Genomic DNA, 17,849 nt, shown 5'->3' with positions numbered 1-17,849 from the left:
GTATACACGCAGAAATGGCGTTTACGGATTGACGGATGGATGGACGATCTCATCAAATGTGGATATTCTTTTTCTTTTTCTTTTCATTTCTCTGGACATTTTCTGGCCTCGACATACCCGGTGCAACAGGGGTTATTCCCATTTCTATCTCATTAATTGGCATCTCTCTCTCTCTATTGTCTTGTTGGTTCATTACCGCATGAATCGCTACCATCTGGGTCATCTCCGTCTAATAGTGTTTGGCACCGGCGTGAGCAACGCATCTTACATGATGCTGCAGCTCTTGGTTATTTCGTATATCCATGTGTCTTCGTTTGTACAGCTTATCATCTGGGGTGGCATTTGTCGATCTTATATCTCGTTTTCCTGTATACCTATATTACTTACGATCAGACTGATCGGTATATATGCCTAGTGCGTAATGCATAACTATGGACTGCCAACAAGAACTGACATTAATTTCACAGTAAATAGATGATGACAGATAGACAATATATCCTTAGAGTTGCCTTCTTCCAAGTAAGTAGTATATATATATCATGATATATATATATGTAAGAAACCGTAAGTATGCTCCCCTTCTTCTCACTCAACAAACTCACTTCATCACAAAACTGCAAAGGATGGAAGTAAGACTGGATGACGCACAATCTACCATACACAAAACGAATAAGAATAAAACGAATTGAGAAGGTGAAGAAGAACAAAGAAGAAAATAAAAAATTAATAAAAAAGAGGAATGGGGCAAGCCGGGCTTGAACCGGCCACCTCCAGATCTTCAGTCTGACGCGCTCCCAGATGCGCCATTGCCCCATTGGTTGATACTTTGGCATTCAAAGAGTGCTAAATGAAGCTGAGCTTGACGTACAGAAATCAAAACAATTATTCTAAGGCATTCGGGATGGACTATAGAGTAGGGGTGTTGATCTTTTCTCGGGGTATCTAGAATGGTAAGTGGTTGATGAAGGGTTGAGTGGGTAGGGAGTTCGTCTACTTTTCCCTTTTTACTTGCCCTGATAATGGGACAATGAAGACTACAAACACATAGAATGTACAATGTTCTAGTTAGTACTCGTCTTTGTATGCTTTCCAGTAACAACTCCCTCTTTGTCTATCTCTTGGCGCAGGCAAGTCCATATTAGAATAGTATCGGAGAACCCGTAAATATAGTAAGTCCATCACCATGCAGGGATAGAACGTTTTATGGTGGTATCCCTACCCACCATGTCCAGAACATTCTCAATACCTCATCAAGTTACATGGCATGAGTCGATCGATCGATTTGCTCGATATGCCTGCTGTGAATATCTCTAACCAGTACGTACTCCTCCCTCATATGGTCAAAACCCTGGACAATGATCACTAATCAAGGGGCAATGGCGCATCTGGGAGCGCGTCAGACTGAAGATCTGGAGGTGGCCGGTTCAAGCCCGGCTTGCCCCATTCTTTTTTTATTTCATTTGTTTTCCTGTTCCTCTATGATTTTTAAATGTGGATAATTTGCATATTGTGGGTGAAGGCGATGTTGTGGGGTTGTTGTAGATGCGCTAGTTGTATACGGTTAGTCAGTGTTCATGAGAGTTTCTGGTTGATTATGTAATTACTCAGTTGGTTGGTTGGCTGTATGCTGTTGAGGGGGAAGATTCCTGTGAAGGATACGGCATTAATCAGACAAGGCTCAAAGACCATGTTTTAACTCAATTTGTGGGGAATATTTTACCTTGGAGTATGTCAGGGAAGGACAAGTGTCGAAGCTGTCGCGTTTGTGGGGTGATATTGCAGAGCGGATTTCGCCTGTTTGGGAACTTCTTGAGGCTGAGGTGGATGTGGAAAGTAAGACGCAGTTGAGTACATGCTTTTGGGGGCATGGTAGAGACAGATATACCATTAAGTGAAGTGATGAGCAGTATGTGGTTTTGTCCAACATGTTGTAGAGCCTGATTGTTCCAGTTGGGATGTTTCTTAATCAACTCCATGGCTTCCGAAGGACTGGGCAGGGAACGAGCAGTCTAGGTGTTTGCTTACGGGGCTTATCTGCGTCAGTTGCAATACATTAAACTGAAAAAGATACATTCTAGTCAAGTTCAACAGTTAGATGCATGTCAATGTCATCATATCGATATTGGTGCAAATACCATTAGACGCAGACGGTCGACGGCGCCTAATGATAATATGTTAGTAAATGCCTCAGTATACAGCCGTACCAGCCAACTCAAATTCGCAAATACCCCTAAATAACACCACTATAGTATGCTGAAAGTGATCACAGAATAATAAAGACAAGAAAAAATAACATATAGTGCGAAAATTTCACACTCAGTGGTCGGATTCGCTGCATAATGTATACTTTGACATTTGCAGAAGGGGCTACAAGAGTAGTTAAAATTCATTACTTTTCATATAATCGGGGCAATGGCGCATCTGGGAGCGCGTCAGACTGAAGCTTTAACTTCGGCCCACAGGCTTCGTCCGAAAGGATGTCTCTGTAAATCTGAAGGTGGCCGGTTCAAGCCCGGCTTGCCCCATTTTCTTTTTTTTCCCCTCCCGTTCTTTTCGGACACGGATCGGTTTCGCACCATCATCCACTTCAACGTAATCTTCTTTCTGGGTCAGATCTCATTATCTTTTATTTGTTTGTTATTTTTTGTCTCTTCTTTAATTTCGGAATCATTCTACGCCGCCCTTTTATTTAGTTCAAGCCCCTCAAATCTTCTCGATTATTGCATGTTCTCCCATCTACTTACCTCAAAGATAATCCAGCCACCCCTGACTTGATGACGGTCTAAAGCCGCAATCCAACATGTTTGTCTTATTACTTTTGACATTCTTTCGGACATTCGCGACATATATTTTCATACACCTTGTATTAGAGCCGTTGTATGTCTTTGGTCATGCGAACGTCCAGTCTTGGATGCACACAGACAGCAAGAGCTTAGCTTGATTCATGTACTCACAGTTCGAATAACTTATTTCGTGATATGATAAAAGTGGCACATGTTGGAATATCCAGATGGTTATGATGCTTTCACTTCGTCTAATCCCGTCTGGGCTGCCAGGAGAAGAGAATCAAGGGCGAGGTAAAGATGGAGTGTGCGTCTACTATACCAATATGTAAAGACAGGGCCGTGACTTGTTCTCACAATCCCACATTGATGGCTGGGAATACCCACAGCATATCTACTGAGACACATGATAAAGGCTCGTGCATACTTTATGCTATTGCTTTCATGTGCTGCTGATCTGAGAGCAGGTACTGCTGATGGTCATTCACGTCTGCACAGCAGTAGATCAGTAGGGATTCCCCGACATCTTGGATGCGACTGCTGCACCTACCATTCAAGGCACAAGTTGAGGCAATGGCTTTTCAACATAGGAAGAGTTTCCATCAAGCCAAATGGAATGAAACAAGCAGAAGGAACTCGGAAAGTCCATGTACACCTGATGTAAACTCCATGAATATGGATAACTAGCTTTAGGCACGCTGGGACATAAATCCATCACCATCCCCATTCATAAATAGACGCAAGAAGTCTTGACATCCAGCAGCGAGTGAACAAACTACAACCCGAAAAGACCAGCGTCTGATACTGATTGGGATAGTTACTCTTCAACACCACTACACCACCCTTGTCTCATATTCAAGATGGGTTGGAAATCAATGTTATCGACCCCTGTGCATCCCGGTGCACACCGGCTCAAATTGGGATCTCAGATAGCCAAGTTATTGGATCATGCTAAGATTCCCTACGTGGCCTGCGGAGATTTAATGAACGTGCATTACCAGGAAGTGGATAGGGCTACTGTAAGGCAAACCAACCATATGGTAGGCTGCGAAAGAAATTGAACAAGGCTAACTGATCGATAATAGTTTCTTGATATTTGCTTCGTGGTTCCAGACGATCGCCTGGATGCCGCTATACGAGCGTTGCGAGTTGCTGGTTTATCCGAGGATCCTTGTACTGCTGGTTGCTGCTGGGCAGAAAACCCAACTGGTTTTTCCCCTTTTCCGTTCCCGTGGCCTGCCAAACACTTCCATCGCTATTTGAACTTCTATTTGTGCAACCCTGTCGGTCTGCTCCGGAAGTCCCAGTGGCTCTGGCTCATGCCCGATCTTCCCCTTGAATTTCCCGAGCCCAATGACCCTAATTTCATTCTCTCTACAGACCGCCGTCTTCCTGATTGGGATAAGGATGGTTTCGGCAACTCCTCTTATCCAATAAAGCTGCTCACTCCGGCGCGATGGATAGAGTCATTGTTTAGCCTGCATATCAGAGATTTGAGTGTAGTTCAAAGATTTGACGAACGCTGGTACCATCATGTTGTGAAGTTTCATGCACGACTTGCAAGACTACTTCCTCCGGAACTTTTTCATATTGACCTCATCCAAGCACCTTTTCGCACCTTATATAGAGAGGAAGCGGACAGGCGTAACACATTGAACTACAAGCACTTGTTGATGGACAGGTTGTGGGGAGAATGGCAGGAAGCTGGTTCTATGCCAGACCCCATTTACCCGTTCAATATCGAAAGGTATAAGAAGGATGTCAAGGAGAACAGAAATGTGTGGTTATATGAAGAATGGATTGATGAGATCATGTCCAGTTAAATTCCAGAGTCGATCTTTCACTTACCCACGATACCTTCCTCCTTTCCGCTCTTCCCACCAGAAGATGGTTCCATCGAGAGCTTATCGAACAGAGGGGCTAGATGGGGTGAGCTTAGGCTTCAGAAATCAAATGTATCATTTTTATATAGAGCGTGATTACTTACCAAGTTTTTTTCTAGAAATAAGTGATCCAGATGCCCCTTCCCTTTGCGTCTATCCTTAGTAAGGAGTACACTTCCTTTTCCTGGTGTCCCTGAAGAGAAAGTATGAAACCCACTTCCCCAGCTTCCTAGTAAAAAGTCAGAAGGAAAAAAAGGGATGAGACAAGTAGAGAATCGAATGGCATATGCTAAATAACGAATGGATGTTGTATGCACTACTATATCACTTCAGCTGTAGCGCTTTCCCGGTCAGAGATACTACTTTGTACTGAACACATAGCTGCGCGACACCACAGACATTCTGACCCTGTCTTGACGTAATGTTACGAAGATACCTGCTCACTAAATCCGCCAAGCGAGCGGCTAATAGACCAGAATCTATTATATCTGATCTAGAAGGTGTATGTATTAGAACAAGCAACTGTGGCATGAGATAATCGGCGAGGACCGGAAAATATATCCGCACTTGGGGCTTGGTGAACATGGCAGGCGTTACTAGGGTCTATCATGGCCTTCGGGGTTGTCGTATTCCTTAGTATTCCTAAAAATGGACGACATCATGATTAACATTGGCTTAACTCTGAATTACTGTGTACTCTTGCATGAAATGGCTCAGAGCCTGCTTGGAAGTAGTCGGCAGTCCTCTCACACTCCCTGTCATCTCTGCACGTATCAAGACCATAACAAAAGTAGGCCAAGGGAAGGTGTGCTCCTTGTTCGCTCCTCACCTTGGAGTCTCTTCACCAAACTCTTTCCGTGCCTGACAATTGTCGTAACAAGTGATTAGGAAGTACTAAACCAGCTCTTGTTGTTATTCAAACCCTACTCCTATCCCTTGCCGTCTCCCCACAGCACACCCTATGCTAACCCCTGCAAAAAGCAACCCACGAACAAACCAGAAGCACTCAAATACCGCTAAAAAAAGACTTTACTAAGTTACCAGGGTACAACGCTGTTCTGCTTGCTTTCTCATTCTGGGCTTCCTTTTGATGATCCTAGCTAGGGAACTACTGCTAGTATCCTGGAGTCTCCACTGGCCAGTGCCACAGGCTTAAGTTTACGTGGCAGGGTGGCAAACGCGGAAGACAGATTCCGATCAGATGCTGTTGGAGGTTCAGATAATAAATTAAGTAGATTGACTAGGGACTCTCTGCCTATCGCATTGCTTAAGCCGGCTGCTGACCGAGATCTGACACACTGACCGTGGATATAGGACTGCCCTAAAATCTTATGTTCTGACAGACCTGAAGACTATGTAGAGATAGAGATTGGGATCAGAATTGGCAAGGGATGGTCCGTGGTGATTACTCGTTTTGGTGGGTGCTAAAGGTGGTTGGCGCCCAGTGCTCCTCTTTTCGAACGGGCCAGACATAGGGTTCATACCAATCCATAGCAGACTTGGAGACAAACAACGACTCCATCACCACGTGTACAGTCAGTGACTAGACAGAAAAGACAATCTTTCGCGCGGCTGCCGGGTAATGCTTCCGGTAGCAAAGACAGCAGTTGAATTTATTAGACGGCTGACTCCGTCTCGCCCGTCGACCCACCCTCTCAACCATGGAGCACCAGCTGTAGCCAACGACGCTTATGCGCCAAAAGCACGTCCGTACATACGATAGTCAGGAGAAAAAAAAAAGGCTAAAACAGGGAACGTCGTGTCCCAAGGGTCCAATTTCCTTGATTTGCTCCATGCCTCTGTTCCCCCTCTCTCCCCTCATGGGGCCGGGTCCCTGGCTCCTATCACGGAGATGGAGGGTGGGGACGACTTCAAGCTCGTCCCGAACTGACACGGCAGGCCATGGCTTTATAAATCTGCATAATAACTGTTCTACTGCAGGTCCTAATCATAAACGCTCATCTGCTCTTCTTGCTCTGTTTCAGAATCCAGAACACTATCCGGATAACATGGAAGGCTTCAACCGCTTCGAGTTTCTAGGCACGGTATTCGAGTCTACAAAGCGGTAGGTTCAGCTAGCAGTAACTTGACGCTAAGGAATAAGTCTGACCTTGACCGTAACTCTGTTGGGTAGATATGGAAACTTGCAACCCATTGGCTTGGGGGTGTATGGCCTTGTTTGGTAGTCTCTGCCCTGTTTTTTTCTTGTTTTCTGCTGGGAAGAGGGAGAGAAGGAATCGTGAGTGAGTGAGGATGAGTGAGGGTATGACTGACATTTCAAATCCAGCTCGGCACATGATCAATTTACGGGACAGGCAGTCGCCATCAAAAAAGTCATCAAGCCGTTCGAGACTGCCACAGTGGCAAAGCGTACCTTCCGAGAGGTGAAACTCTTGAAGCATTTTCGACACGAGAATGTATGGCAGGCCCAATTCATCTTCCTTCCAGACGTCTTCTTCATTCTGACGATCTACAGCTCATCGGTCTTTGTGACATTTTTGTCTCTCCACTGGAGGACATGTAAGTACCCACAAACCCTCCATGCCATCACACTGGCACTGACCACTACCCCTCAGATATTTAGTGACTGAACTCCTTGCGACGGATTTGAATCGGTTGATGAGATCTAAACCCCTGGAACCCCAGTTTGTCCAATACTTTACCTACCAGATCTTGGTAAGTCAGCGGAGTAGTAGCCCCAACAGAGTACCAATGCCCAGAAATGACTAACTTAGCCTCCATAGCGTGGTCTGAAGTACATCCACTCCGCCGGCGTTATCCATCGGGACCTCAAGCCTAGCAATATTCTGGTTAACGAGAATTGCGACCTGAAAATATGCGACTTTGGGCTCGCACGAGTGAAGGAACATCAGATGACCGGCTATGTGTCTACACGCTATTATCGAGCACCGGAGATCATGCTGACATGGCAGAGATACGGCGTGGAGGTAGACCTCTGGAGTACCGGGTGCATTCTCGCCGAGATGCTCTCTGGAAAGCCCTTGTTTCCCGGGAAGGACCATATCAATCAATTCTACTTGATTATCGACCTCTTGGGCAACCCTCCTGATGAGGTCATCGATCGAATTTGCAGTAAGAACGTACGTTTCGAGAAACCACCATTATAACAGTCCCATGCTCACCTGAATGATAGACTGTTCAGATAGTTAAGTCACTTGGGGATAGACAGCCACGCAGTCTAAGGACAATGTTCTCGAGCGTCGATGAAGCTGGTATGTGATGTTCTGTTTAGGCATAGATGAAATGATGGACTCCCCTACTTACCGAAACTTGCGGTACAGCCGTGGACCTCCTCGACAAGTTGTTGGTCTTCGACCCACACGCCAGGATATCGGCCAGCAATGCTCTAGAGCACCGCTATTTGCAGATATATCATGATCCTACTGATGAGCCCAGCGTCGAAAGACCATTCGATTGGTCGTTCGACGGCGCTCGACTCTCCAAGGAGACCCTCAAGCTTATGATGCACGTTTCCCTGGTGTCTTTACTCTATGCGTACCATACCCTAACACAAAGCATGCAGATATGCAGAAGTGCTGGATTACCACCAATCCGACCAATTAGCCCACCCAGTGACCCTTGCTGAAGAGCCGATGTCCGGAGCTGATCTACTCCCGAATTTCAGCACATTTCCCGTGCCAGGACGGGAGACTGATACAAATCCGGACTCCACGTTTAGCCTTTTGGAGCCTTGGTCCACGTGGGACATTGGAGGCCTTGACCTATCATTACCAGCATCAGATTACGTGGATCCAGCTGAGACTAGTTTACCGACAACAATTGGGTGAGCATGAAAATACCAATCACAAGGTTAAGCCCGGGGTCGAGCAGATTCTTTAGGTTCGATACCCTTAAAAAAAATCTAAATGGCATGATGAAGACTTTTACTCTTCCTTCACCCTTCCCTGTTGAGAGTACCGGATTATATGGGACAGACTTGGAGCCACATCCTGGCCCGCGTTGTATTGGAGTCGTGCACATTCCCCAACTCAGTAAAAAGCGAAATACTTTTCGTCTTAAGGGTGCGAACAGACAGCGACAGTACTGGTACCCCAAAACGGGATAGTATGGGTCGTCAATACTTAATGACGGCCCTTCCGATGGCCGAGCCAATCGTACTCTCAAATCCGCGGAGTTCCGCGAATCTTCTTTGACGGGAATATTCTGGAGCGTTAATGGTAATTCCAGTCATGCATCAGGCATCCTCAACGATATTATGTACTTAGTCGGAACTAGGGCGTTCGACCGCATGATTCGCGGGGGAAATAAATAAGCCTTGGACTGATAATTCATCCCGCCGCGAACGTCGCAGCACGCCTCGATCTTTGGGAAGGAATATACGGGGATGTGGACAGCCAAACTGGCCCAGTTCTATCGATTATGGTAAAGAACCCACCGCTGACCAGATTAACGCCCCGGCCGAAGGTGTCCGAAGGATAGACACACCTCCTTGCTTCATTAAGTCTAGTTGTGTTCATCTGAACTTAATCTGGTTAAAAGCATCACTCGCCACCTTGGTTACCAAGTGCCTATTAACCATAGGCTGTTCACTTAGCCAACTAGCTGACAGGCGATGCCACGGCACAGCTCAGCCGTCTAACAGGATAATTTCCATAGTAGCTCACAGCTAACTTGGCTGGCTAGCAAAACCAGCCCTTAGTCAGTGGCTGTGGTGTATACAGTAAGTAAATGAACCTTTTTTCCAACGGCCTCGTCAGTCCGAGGGGGGTGGCAAAAGACACCGTACTAGAAAAGGGCCTCCCACGCAGATCTCGTACGGTGGGGCTGACTAGGAGATAGGCCATCAGATCTATCTAGTCTAGATCTACTCTCTACGGGATGAGAGCCTAAGCGAGGTGGGGAGTGGAGACGGTCATGGCCCGGTGTGCACTGGGCCACCCGTTACCTGAGTCTGGGAACCACCAACGAACTAGTCTATTCCCAACACTTGAAATCTTGAATACACCAACACCATGTCAGTCACTCCTGGTTGAATAATTCCAGTTGACTAACGGAGAGTCATCACAGTTGAGCCGCGTATTTTGACTCCACTGTCAGGTGGCAATGTTCGCTCTGCCAATTCCGTCTCATTCATCCACTTTTGGACTGTATGCAGTAGTCTAGTCAAGTCAGTACTCGTATTCAACAACTAGACTAGCGTCATGTCTTATTCTCCACTGACTTCAAAACGTTCAGCCCTGGGGGATGAATAGAGCACTTGAAAGTACGATAGCATGCTGGCGGCTCTGTCAGCCATCTGTGACCGCCAACAAGGGCATCCAAGGCGTCGTGAAGCTCCCATAATCTCTCTTCCTTTCATGTCCCTCCTTCAGTGTGGAGACATCACCATGGGTTTGCCTACAATACCAAATAGCACGCTCTTATCTGTCTTCCATCGCAGCTACCCAGGAAAGGTGGCATGCAAATATGCTGACATGCCTCAACACAAGGACGGTTTTTTGATTCGGAAGGCTTGTGTACGTACTGTGAGCATCTTTCGGTGCTGGGATGCCGTCTTCCGAAGTCCGAAGCTCAGTTATCTGCTACCAGCCCCACTGATCATACTTACTCAGAAGATGCTAGTACTGAAGCCCTTGGAACCACCGCCTCGTCTGTACGGGGTAAACACATTTCTCTCCTGTCTGACTGAGGTAGGGCTCGGCAGTGCTTCTCCGGCCAAACATCCAAGTTTAACAAACTCTGTCATAGAAGATATCTGATCTTCCCTCTCTTGCTGCTATCAAAGTGCGGAGAGGCCACACATGGGCACGTTTTGACGCTCCTTGGGGATGTTACTTCTTATATGGTGGAATTGGACCTTGCAGCTGCACACAGCAAGGTCAACCACCCCCTATGGGTGATGACATTGGCCGCGATATAGTCCCAACATAAAGACGGCGAACGATACGCAGTCGTAGATGTAATCATACGACGTCCAGCTTTCTGTGGACTTCGGACCTGATACCTGGTCGGGCAATCTTCTCCCTGTCTCCAACTCTGCAAGAGGCTTAGCGGAGAATTGCTCGGGCCCCGAGATCGGCCAACCAATCCTCACTACTTGTTAAGTACCACTTTTCAATTATCATTTGCAAAGATTGAAGTACTACTGCTTTTATTTACATTGTACTATTATTTGTCTGGTACTAATAAATCTTCCTTCCGCATTAGCCAATCCACCTGGGCCAGATGCATCCATCTAGTGATGGGTTCGGATCGGCAATTACCACGAGGGGTCCACATGCTAAGCATTCTCCTACGTATTACCTATCCTGAGCCTACTGTGGATGGTTTAGGACTAGATCCCGCCTACTCCGTTAACCCCTCCTGAACTTACCACTAGACTATGCCATGCCATGGCATGGCACATGGCCTTCCTATAAGTGAAACACTTGAGCATATTCCCGCCGTGGAGACCACATCCCCACCTGAAAACCAGAGACCTCCACTGTCTGGTTTCGACCTCAATCCACAGACTGGCTGGACTATCCCCATGAAGACGTCCTTACTACAACCACGTTCAATGTAGACCAAGATAGAGTCCATCCTCTACATCTTGCTAGAAGTAATCAAAGACATTGACTGATCTCTACATCGCAATGGAACGTCTTTTATCTACGGCAGTGAAAGCTCCCTAATCGTAGATGAGTATGTATCTTAATAAGAATTTCCTTTTTTTTTTTTCTTTTTTTTCTTTTTTTTTTTAGCCCGAAATTAATGACATTCTGTTATCCGGTATTTGAATAGAAAAGAAGAAACTTAATGATTGCAAACACAAAGGAGGAATTCCGAAAAGGTCCCCCGCGCCTTAGGTCGCGACGTCACTGAAAACAAAGATGAAAAATACGAATCCGGCTCTTTAGGCCACAGTCCATTAAGAAGCATGCATACGAAATAAGAAAGAACCCAAGCCGAAGCGATAATACCAGCAAAGCGCACATACCAGGGATACCCTGAAAGAAGAGACAAAGAGGGAGAGTCATTCTGTGAACCGCTAATAACAACACGGAGATGTTCCTTCCACTGTTCAGTGGTCTTCTTCTTCCCCCACCACAATCCTTTTTGCGATCTAACGAGGCGCCTCACTTTGCCTTCAATCACCATTCTCTGTTCTGCAGACCACCGGTGTCCTGGCTCTAGCCGGCCGGCTAGTCTCCAAACTAGATCGGTGTTACAGAGCCAATCCACCACTTCCAGCAGAACTGCGTGCGAGAGACTAAGAAACGGGATGTCAGGACTAGAGTCAGAGCCCTCCAACAATTTAGGACACTTTTTGAAAGCATCCTGAAGGATTTTCTCCCGGGAAGTGTTGCCGGGCTGCTCCTCTCTTCGAAAACGGGAAGCAACGATCTTGACATTGACGGGTATGCCCAAGCGATAGGGAATGGCCATAGTCACCACCGAAGAATTGTCGTTGGATGGAGCAGACTTCTTGAATATCCCAGCTTGTTCCTGGACGAGTACGTCTGCGAGATCTTGGGCGGGATAGTTCCCTTGGCTAGAGACTTGGATGGTGATCTTCGTTAGGTACAATGAAGTAATGACAATTAGCAAGCTATCCATCGAACTGCTTTGAGGGTGGGGTTTGATAGAGTAACAGAAGAGAGGATGAGGGAAAGGAGGAGTATCGTACAGTCCCTGCCCATCGCCGGACGCCGTGGTGCGAATGGCAGTAGTCACCAGTCACGAACACTTTGGATCTTTGGAACTCCTCGTGTTGTTTTAGACGATTGAGGAGAAGTCGCAGTGTGGGCTCGGAGGGTCCGAGTAAGAAGAAAACAAGGTTATTGAGGAAATTAATCAACATGTCCAGTGGGGACATGGTTGCGATGGAATGAAAAATGGCGTAGATGGTTCGGGGTCTGTAGCGTTGAGAGCTATGAATGAGAAAGAATAGCTTGTGGTCTTTGCTCCGGTGGGAGACTTCTCTTCATACTTATAAGAATGTCCTTATCACATATTCAAGTCTGTCCTGTCTGTGTCCCTCATTGCCCCTCACCCCGGAGGCGTTTATTCCCTGTGTCTCTCAAGCCCAGATACATCCACAGTGACCGTGAAGTGATGCGTTGGCACCAAGAGAACCTATAGGCGCACTTCACTTGTCTTGAATTCGTCATCGAGAAGATGGATGGACATCTTGGCCTCTTAAGGTTCAGCGCCCTGAACCGCAACTAGTCCTTTTGAAGCAGAGTCGGCTTCATGAGCGCCCATAGCCACGCCTCGCCTGCCCTGATTCCATTATTGTAAGAGGTGGATGAAGGCGCCTTGCACTCTTAAGGTTCGGCTCGTTCACGTAAATGATCCTGCTCATGTCTTTTGGGAGCAACGTCGGCACCATGGGGATGGATCCATTATCATGCCCCGCCTGCCAAACTTCCGTTATCGTAAAGGTGGATGAGGGTATTATGCAGTCTAAGGTTCGGCGCGTTCACGTTACCGGTCTTGCTTTTCCTGCAAGTTCAAAGTAGAACCAGCATCGTGGGGATGGACCTATAGCCATGGTTTGCCTGCCATGGTTTCGTTCTCGTAAAGGTGAATGGGGGTATGCTGTACTGTAAGGTTCGGCGCGTTCACATAACTGGTCCTGTTCCTCATGCAAATCCAGAGCAGTGTCGACATCATGGGGACGGAGCCATAGTCATATCCCGCCTGCTAATATTCTGTCACTGAAATGGTGGTTGAGTTTGTACTGCAGTCTAATGTTCGGCACATTCACATAACTGGCCCTGTTCCTCATGCAAACGCTCAAGCGGCTTGAGACGAGATGGAATCGTATGGAGACAGATCGGCAGAACTGAATGTTGTTAATATCATTGAACCTTGCAGTCAATGCCCCAAAAGCATACTTTGTGTTACACACACAATGTCTTAGCTAAACACTCAACGACTTGCGAGAGATTTGTGCTCCAAAGACAGAGATACCATCTATACCCACTGCACCAAATTGCAGCTACTAGTCGTGTGAATAATGTAGGGGCATCGATTGGGTGGAGGATATGGTTTGGTAAAAGAGAACTGCTGACCAATGGGTAGAACAGCCAGTGAGCCGTATAGGAGTAGAGTGAGATAGAGAAGACAATCCATCGATGAGGGGCAACTGATCCAAATGACGCAGGCAGGAAGCCAAGCCTCTGAAGGCAGGCTATCCATGTCCAATAAACCGGTTCCAAGGCCTTGGGCCAATCATTGAGGAACAGGGAAAGACGGAAATGGACGAGCAGATGGATGAAGAAAGGGTGCTGCTCGCCATCGGAGGTCGGCAACTTAGGAAGTGAGACACAACTACCCAACGGGAGTGTCTCCTGTAGACCGCTTCATGTTCTCCTGGCGCTGGCATATTCTTCCCATCTACCCACTCACCATGTGTATCCTACGTGGCTCAGGAATAACTTGTCAGCTCCGTCATTAGCCGTGGGCACTCACAATTTGTTTACTGCCATAAGAAGGGATTTTTGATCTAACTGTAGCCCCAGGTAGGCATCCCACATGTAAAATATCTAGCCCATACATAGCCAGTAGAAGTAGCTATGGCAAGGGAGTGAAAATGGCTGTAATGTTAATTAGTGTATGGTTTGATTCTTCTGTAGCTCTCACTGGGTGTTGAATGCGGAGTAAAGCGTAGGGGTCGTTTGGCACAGTTTCTTTCCCCCCAAACTTTCCTACGAAATCCTTGTTGCAGACCAACAAAGAAGCCCTCAGAAGATGCGGTCATCCTGAGTGACGTCTCGCGTGTTTCGTTTCCATCATGATTTAGGTTCACACTCATAAGAATAGAGTCAGTTGATCGGATGAGAAGGCTGAAGGTACACAACTTTGGGAGACCGGTGTGAGATAAGGGACGACCTGAGTCCGATGACAGAGGAAAACGTAGTCAGCATGTGTGCATCCCAGGTCGGACAAGGATGGTGGCTTGCAGAACAGCCTATAAGAGTTGTCTTCCCAGGCACGAATCCGATCACATCCGATAGCGCCACCCCCATGAGAATTGAAGAAGTACACCCCTCCCCACCAGACAGGAAGGGTAGGCAGTCATCAGGGACCATCTACCACTCGTGGAGTTGGCACATGTCCAGACCTGTAACCAGATCAAGAATAAGGGGCCAACCGGCACGGCCGACATTAACCGATCGTGCCACACGACGCAGTAATCGACAACAAAACTCTCCGGGCAAGATGCTCTGGCACTAGGCCTGACTTGGTCTGGGTGCTGCTGTCTCTTTGCCCTTCTCACCTGTAAAAAACCGTATGACAAGTCGGCGTCTTTCATCGGGTGGCCTGCCTTTCATAGAAAGACCGAATTCACCACTGCTCTCTGGAATGCCTTTGGGCAGTAGTACTGGCCATCCAATTTCGTGGCTATCTTGCGTCTCGTATTCCGGAGTGAGAATCGTAGACGTGGAAGATACTCATCAACTGAGGCCACAGCCACAAGTCATACCAATTATTGCGCCCGTTCCATTGAACAAGATGACCTCATAGAGTGACTCCAGTCATCGGCTGCAACTTTATCACCGCTTTTGGTCAATTATATTATACAGACACAGTGCATTCAGGTATGACGCGGTGGCACCATGACACCGGCTCCAAACAGCCATGCAGATCCCCTAAGCTTTCAATTAGCCATAAGCCCGACATAACGGAGAAGAATTGAGTTCCTCACCTCGCATACTCTATGTTAGTAATGATTCTCGGAGCTTTGTATCACTTCATAGATCGACAAGAATACGGATCCTGCAGTCTGGTTCTAAAAGTGGGCCTAGGCTGTGTCATGGCAGGATCAGTAGAGTAGAGAAGCTGCATGTACATTTGCTGATCATTTCATTGTTGGTTGAACTGGCTTGTCAGTAAGTAGGTTCTCAGACCGCTCGGTTTCTGGTGGCTGTCATCGTCCGCTTTTCTTGGCCCTTCCTCTTCTCACCCCAGGTAACGGCTTGTACCAGGACAAAGTGGGAAGAGGATTAGCACGGCAAACAGACGCTGGGTTTGTAAGTGGGGTTGGCAGAATGTGGGAGCACGCATCCTTTAGTCCTTGAGGAGGGCTCGGGTGGTGAGATGATGAGCGTGTTAGGAAACTTGCGGTTGAGATGCATGGCGGGTGCATCACCTGACCTGCTTTAGCATGGATTCTATAGACGGACGCTTTAAAGTTTTTGATACGATCTTTGAATATCTGAGAGGCTACTTCGCTTAGCTCTGAGTACGGTTTGATTATGCGGCATAATTACGATAAAATGAGAGAGGTAATAGCATCTTCAGCCAAGGGAGACATATTTAATAGCATCCTCTAAGCTGCAGTAGGAGTAGATACATAGCATAATGACGACCCGGAGATCATGTAGATAATCGTGACGATGACCGAATTAGACATAGATACCCATGTTCGTGTCCTTCTTCTTCGCCTGTACTTCCGAAATGGCATCCACGTAGTTCTCGTGTCCTACTTTGCTCATGCCCTTCCGGAGAGCGATCATACCCGCCTCCACACACACAGCCTTCAGCTGAGCACCGCCAAACTCGTCGGTACTGCGGGCCAGTTCCGCCCAGTTGACCCGGTCATCCACAGCCATTTTGCGGGAGTGGATCTGCAGGATGTTGGCTCTCGCCTCCTCGTTGGGTAGCGGGAACTCGATCTTGCGGTCCAGACGACCGGAACGGAGCAGGGCGGGATCGAGAACGTCGACACGGTTCGTGGCCGCGAGGACCTTGATGCGATCATCCGAGGCAAATCCGTCGAGCTGATTGAGCAGTTCAAGCATGGTTCGCTGCACTTCACGGTCACCGGACTTCTCGGAGTCGAAACGCTTCGTACCGACCGCATCCAGCTCGTCGATGAAGATAATGGAAGGTGCCTTCTCCTTGGCAAGGGCGAAGCAGTCACGAACAAGTTTCGCACCATCACCGATGAACATCTGCACCAACTGCGGACCGGCGAGCTTGAGGAATGTGGCGTTCGTCTCTGCTGCACAGGCTCGGGCAAGAAGTGTCTTACCAGTACCGGGAGGTCCATACATTAGAGCACCTGTGAAGTGTGTCAGAAAGCCCGTGCTAGGCTGAAGAGACCAAGGATTGCATACCTTTCGGTGCCTTGATGCCAAGCTTCTTGAACCTGTCAGCCTCCTTCATAGGCCATACGATAGCCTCCACAATCTCCTCGATTTGCTTATCCAGGCCACCAATGTCGGTGTACTTCTCCGTCGGCTTCTCATCGACCTCCATGGCCTTAACACGGTTATCGTACTCGGCAGGTAGCGTATCCAGGACGAGGTATGAGTCCTTGTTGACACCAATGAGATCACCAGGCTTCAACTTCTCGTGATCTACTAGACCAATGAGAGGGAGATAGATAGTCTGGCGGGTCGACGTCTTGATGACAGCCGACTTGCCCACCCGTGTAGCATCAAGGTCAATGTTCGCCCCCTCCTCGGCCGCCTCAGCTTCAACATCCAAATCCAAAAGCTCGACGACGTTTCCGACCAGGTAGGGTAATTGCCTATCAGACAGACTGTTAGTAAATGACCCGAATTGCGCCGCAATTGCCACCGCGTCGAACAGACGCCAGCGGAACCGAAGACAACGGGACTCAGAGCTTACCTGTTGTTCTCGATCTTTTCTTGGTTATCCTTGACTTTCTCTCGCATCGTGTTTTGCTCGTGGGTCAGGCGCTGGTATTCGCTCTTCATTATACGCAGCTCATTCTCCAGCATCCGCCGTCGCTTGACGATGTCCGCTGTGCTCGAGCTAAGAATCTCTTCGTCCAAGAGTCCATCATCCTCATCTTTCTTGGCATCGGCATCTTTCATCTCAGCATCTCCTTCACCTTCGGGCTTCCTGCCATCGCCGTCATCACCCTGGTCCTTCTTCTTGTCTCTCTGCTCACGCTCAAGGTCGTCGAGGTCTTCCAAGGTCGACATGGTGGAAAACTAGAGTGCGGGCGTATGAGGCTGAAAATCGTAATAAGAGCGGGAAGGGTATCTGAATCGGGGTGTCGGCGTGTTTTGTCGAAGGTGATGGACGTAGGGAGAAAGGGTTGGGGAACTTGAGCTGTGTTGGAGTCGTGATGCTTGAGCTCCGGCCAAACAACGTCAGCTGTCCTGCCTACGTCACGTGATCCCATTACAAATAGCTTGCGCGAGTCCGCTTCGGTAAACACTACCAACAACGCTCA

At 47.7% G+C, this 17,849-nt stretch overlaps 4 protein-coding genes and 3 non-coding genes across 7 annotated transcripts; 4 read left to right on the top strand and 3 right to left on the bottom strand.

Annotated features, from left to right (window-relative positions):
* Positions 1 to 740: 740 nt before the first annotated feature.
* Positions 741 to 813, bottom strand: BO83DRAFT_t251. The gene has a single exon. It is a non-coding gene; the product is annotated as a tRNA-Phe (tRNA).
* Positions 814 to 1,370: 557 nt separating this feature from the next.
* BO83DRAFT_t252 lies at positions 1,371 to 1,443 on the top strand. The gene has a single exon. It is a non-coding gene; the product is annotated as a tRNA-Phe (tRNA).
* Positions 1,444 to 2,406: 963 nt separating this feature from the next.
* On the top strand, positions 2,407 to 2,525 carry BO83DRAFT_t253. The gene has a single exon. It is a non-coding gene; the product is annotated as a tRNA-Phe (tRNA).
* Positions 2,526 to 3,392: 867 nt separating this feature from the next.
* On the top strand, positions 3,393 to 4,638 carry BO83DRAFT_163011 (uncharacterized protein). Its single transcript, XM_025526333.1, has 3 exons — positions 3,393 to 3,549; positions 3,601 to 3,802; positions 3,869 to 4,638. The coding sequence occupies exons 2-3, from the start codon at positions 3,644 to 3,646 to the stop codon at positions 4,604 to 4,606; spliced, it is 897 nt and encodes a 298-aa protein (XP_025382952.1). The 5' UTR covers positions 3,393 to 3,549; positions 3,601 to 3,643; the 3' UTR covers positions 4,607 to 4,638.
* A 1,875-nt stretch (positions 4,639 to 6,513) lies between these two features.
* Positions 6,514 to 8,520, top strand: BO83DRAFT_348347 (mitogen-activated protein kinase mpkC). The gene is made up of 9 exons (XM_025528840.1): positions 6,514 to 6,731; positions 6,801 to 6,848; positions 6,954 to 7,083; positions 7,143 to 7,186; positions 7,243 to 7,342; positions 7,411 to 7,767; positions 7,821 to 7,899; positions 7,969 to 8,152; positions 8,211 to 8,520. Exons 1-9 carry the CDS (start codon positions 6,676 to 6,678, stop codon positions 8,473 to 8,475), a joined length of 1,263 nt encoding a protein of 420 aa, XP_025382951.1. The 5' UTR covers positions 6,514 to 6,675; the 3' UTR covers positions 8,476 to 8,520.
* Positions 8,521 to 11,443: 2,923 nt separating this feature from the next.
* On the bottom strand, positions 11,444 to 12,506 carry BO83DRAFT_393499 (uncharacterized protein; the record flags this gene model as incomplete). The annotated part of the gene is made up of 2 exons (XM_025532979.1): positions 11,444 to 12,202; positions 12,318 to 12,506. The coding sequence occupies 2 exons, from the start codon at positions 12,504 to 12,506 to the stop codon at positions 11,444 to 11,446; spliced, it is 948 nt and encodes a 315-aa protein (XP_025382950.1).
* Positions 12,507 to 15,877: 3,371 nt separating this feature from the next.
* Positions 15,878 to 17,730, bottom strand: BO83DRAFT_441553 (proteasome regulatory particle base subunit RPT5). The gene is made up of 3 exons (XM_025536349.1): positions 17,276 to 17,730; positions 16,759 to 17,174; positions 15,878 to 16,703 (listed from the first exon to the last, which is right to left on the bottom strand). Exons 1-3 carry the CDS (start codon positions 17,593 to 17,595, stop codon positions 16,045 to 16,047), a joined length of 1,395 nt encoding a protein of 464 aa, XP_025382949.1. The 5' UTR covers positions 17,596 to 17,730; the 3' UTR covers positions 15,878 to 16,044.
* Positions 17,731 to 17,849: the final 119 nt, after the last annotated feature.

The sequence above is a fragment of the Aspergillus eucalypticola genome (assembly GCF_003184535.1).
Source record: "Aspergillus eucalypticola CBS 122712 chromosome Unknown BO83scaffold_38, whole genome shotgun sequence".
NCBI lineage: Eukaryota > Fungi > Ascomycota > Eurotiomycetes > Eurotiales > Aspergillaceae > Aspergillus > Aspergillus eucalypticola.
This window is presented reverse-complemented; position numbering and strand designations above follow the sequence as displayed.

Coding starts and splice junctions, on each gene's coding strand:
- BO83DRAFT_348347 (XM_025528840.1), top strand. CDS start 6,676: ATGGAAGGCTTCAACCGCTTCGAGTTTCTAGGCACGGTATTCGAGTCT. Junction 7,343..7,410: donor ACTTTACCTACCAGATCTTG/GTAAGTCAGCGG, acceptor TAGCCTCCATAG/CGTGGTCTGAAGTACATCCA. Junction 8,153..8,210: donor GAGACCCTCAAGCTTATGAT/GCACGTTTCCCT, acceptor CAAAGCATGCAG/ATATGCAGAAGTGCTGGATT.
- BO83DRAFT_441553 (XM_025536349.1), bottom strand. CDS start 17,595: ATGTCGACCTTGGAAGACCTCGACGACCTTGAGCGTGAGCAGAGAGAC. Junction 17,175..17,275: donor GAAAAGATCGAGAACAACAG/GTAAGCTCTGAG, acceptor TCTGTCTGATAG/GCAATTACCCTACCTGGTCG. Junction 16,704..16,758: donor TGGCATCAAGGCACCGAAAG/GTATGCAATCCT, acceptor CACACTTCACAG/GTGCTCTAATGTATGGACCT.
- BO83DRAFT_163011 (XM_025526333.1), top strand. CDS start 3,644: ATGGGTTGGAAATCAATGTTATCGACCCCTGTGCATCCCGGTGCACAC. Junction 3,803..3,868: donor AGGAAGTGGATAGGGCTACT/GTAAGGCAAACC, acceptor GATCGATAATAG/TTTCTTGATATTTGCTTCGT.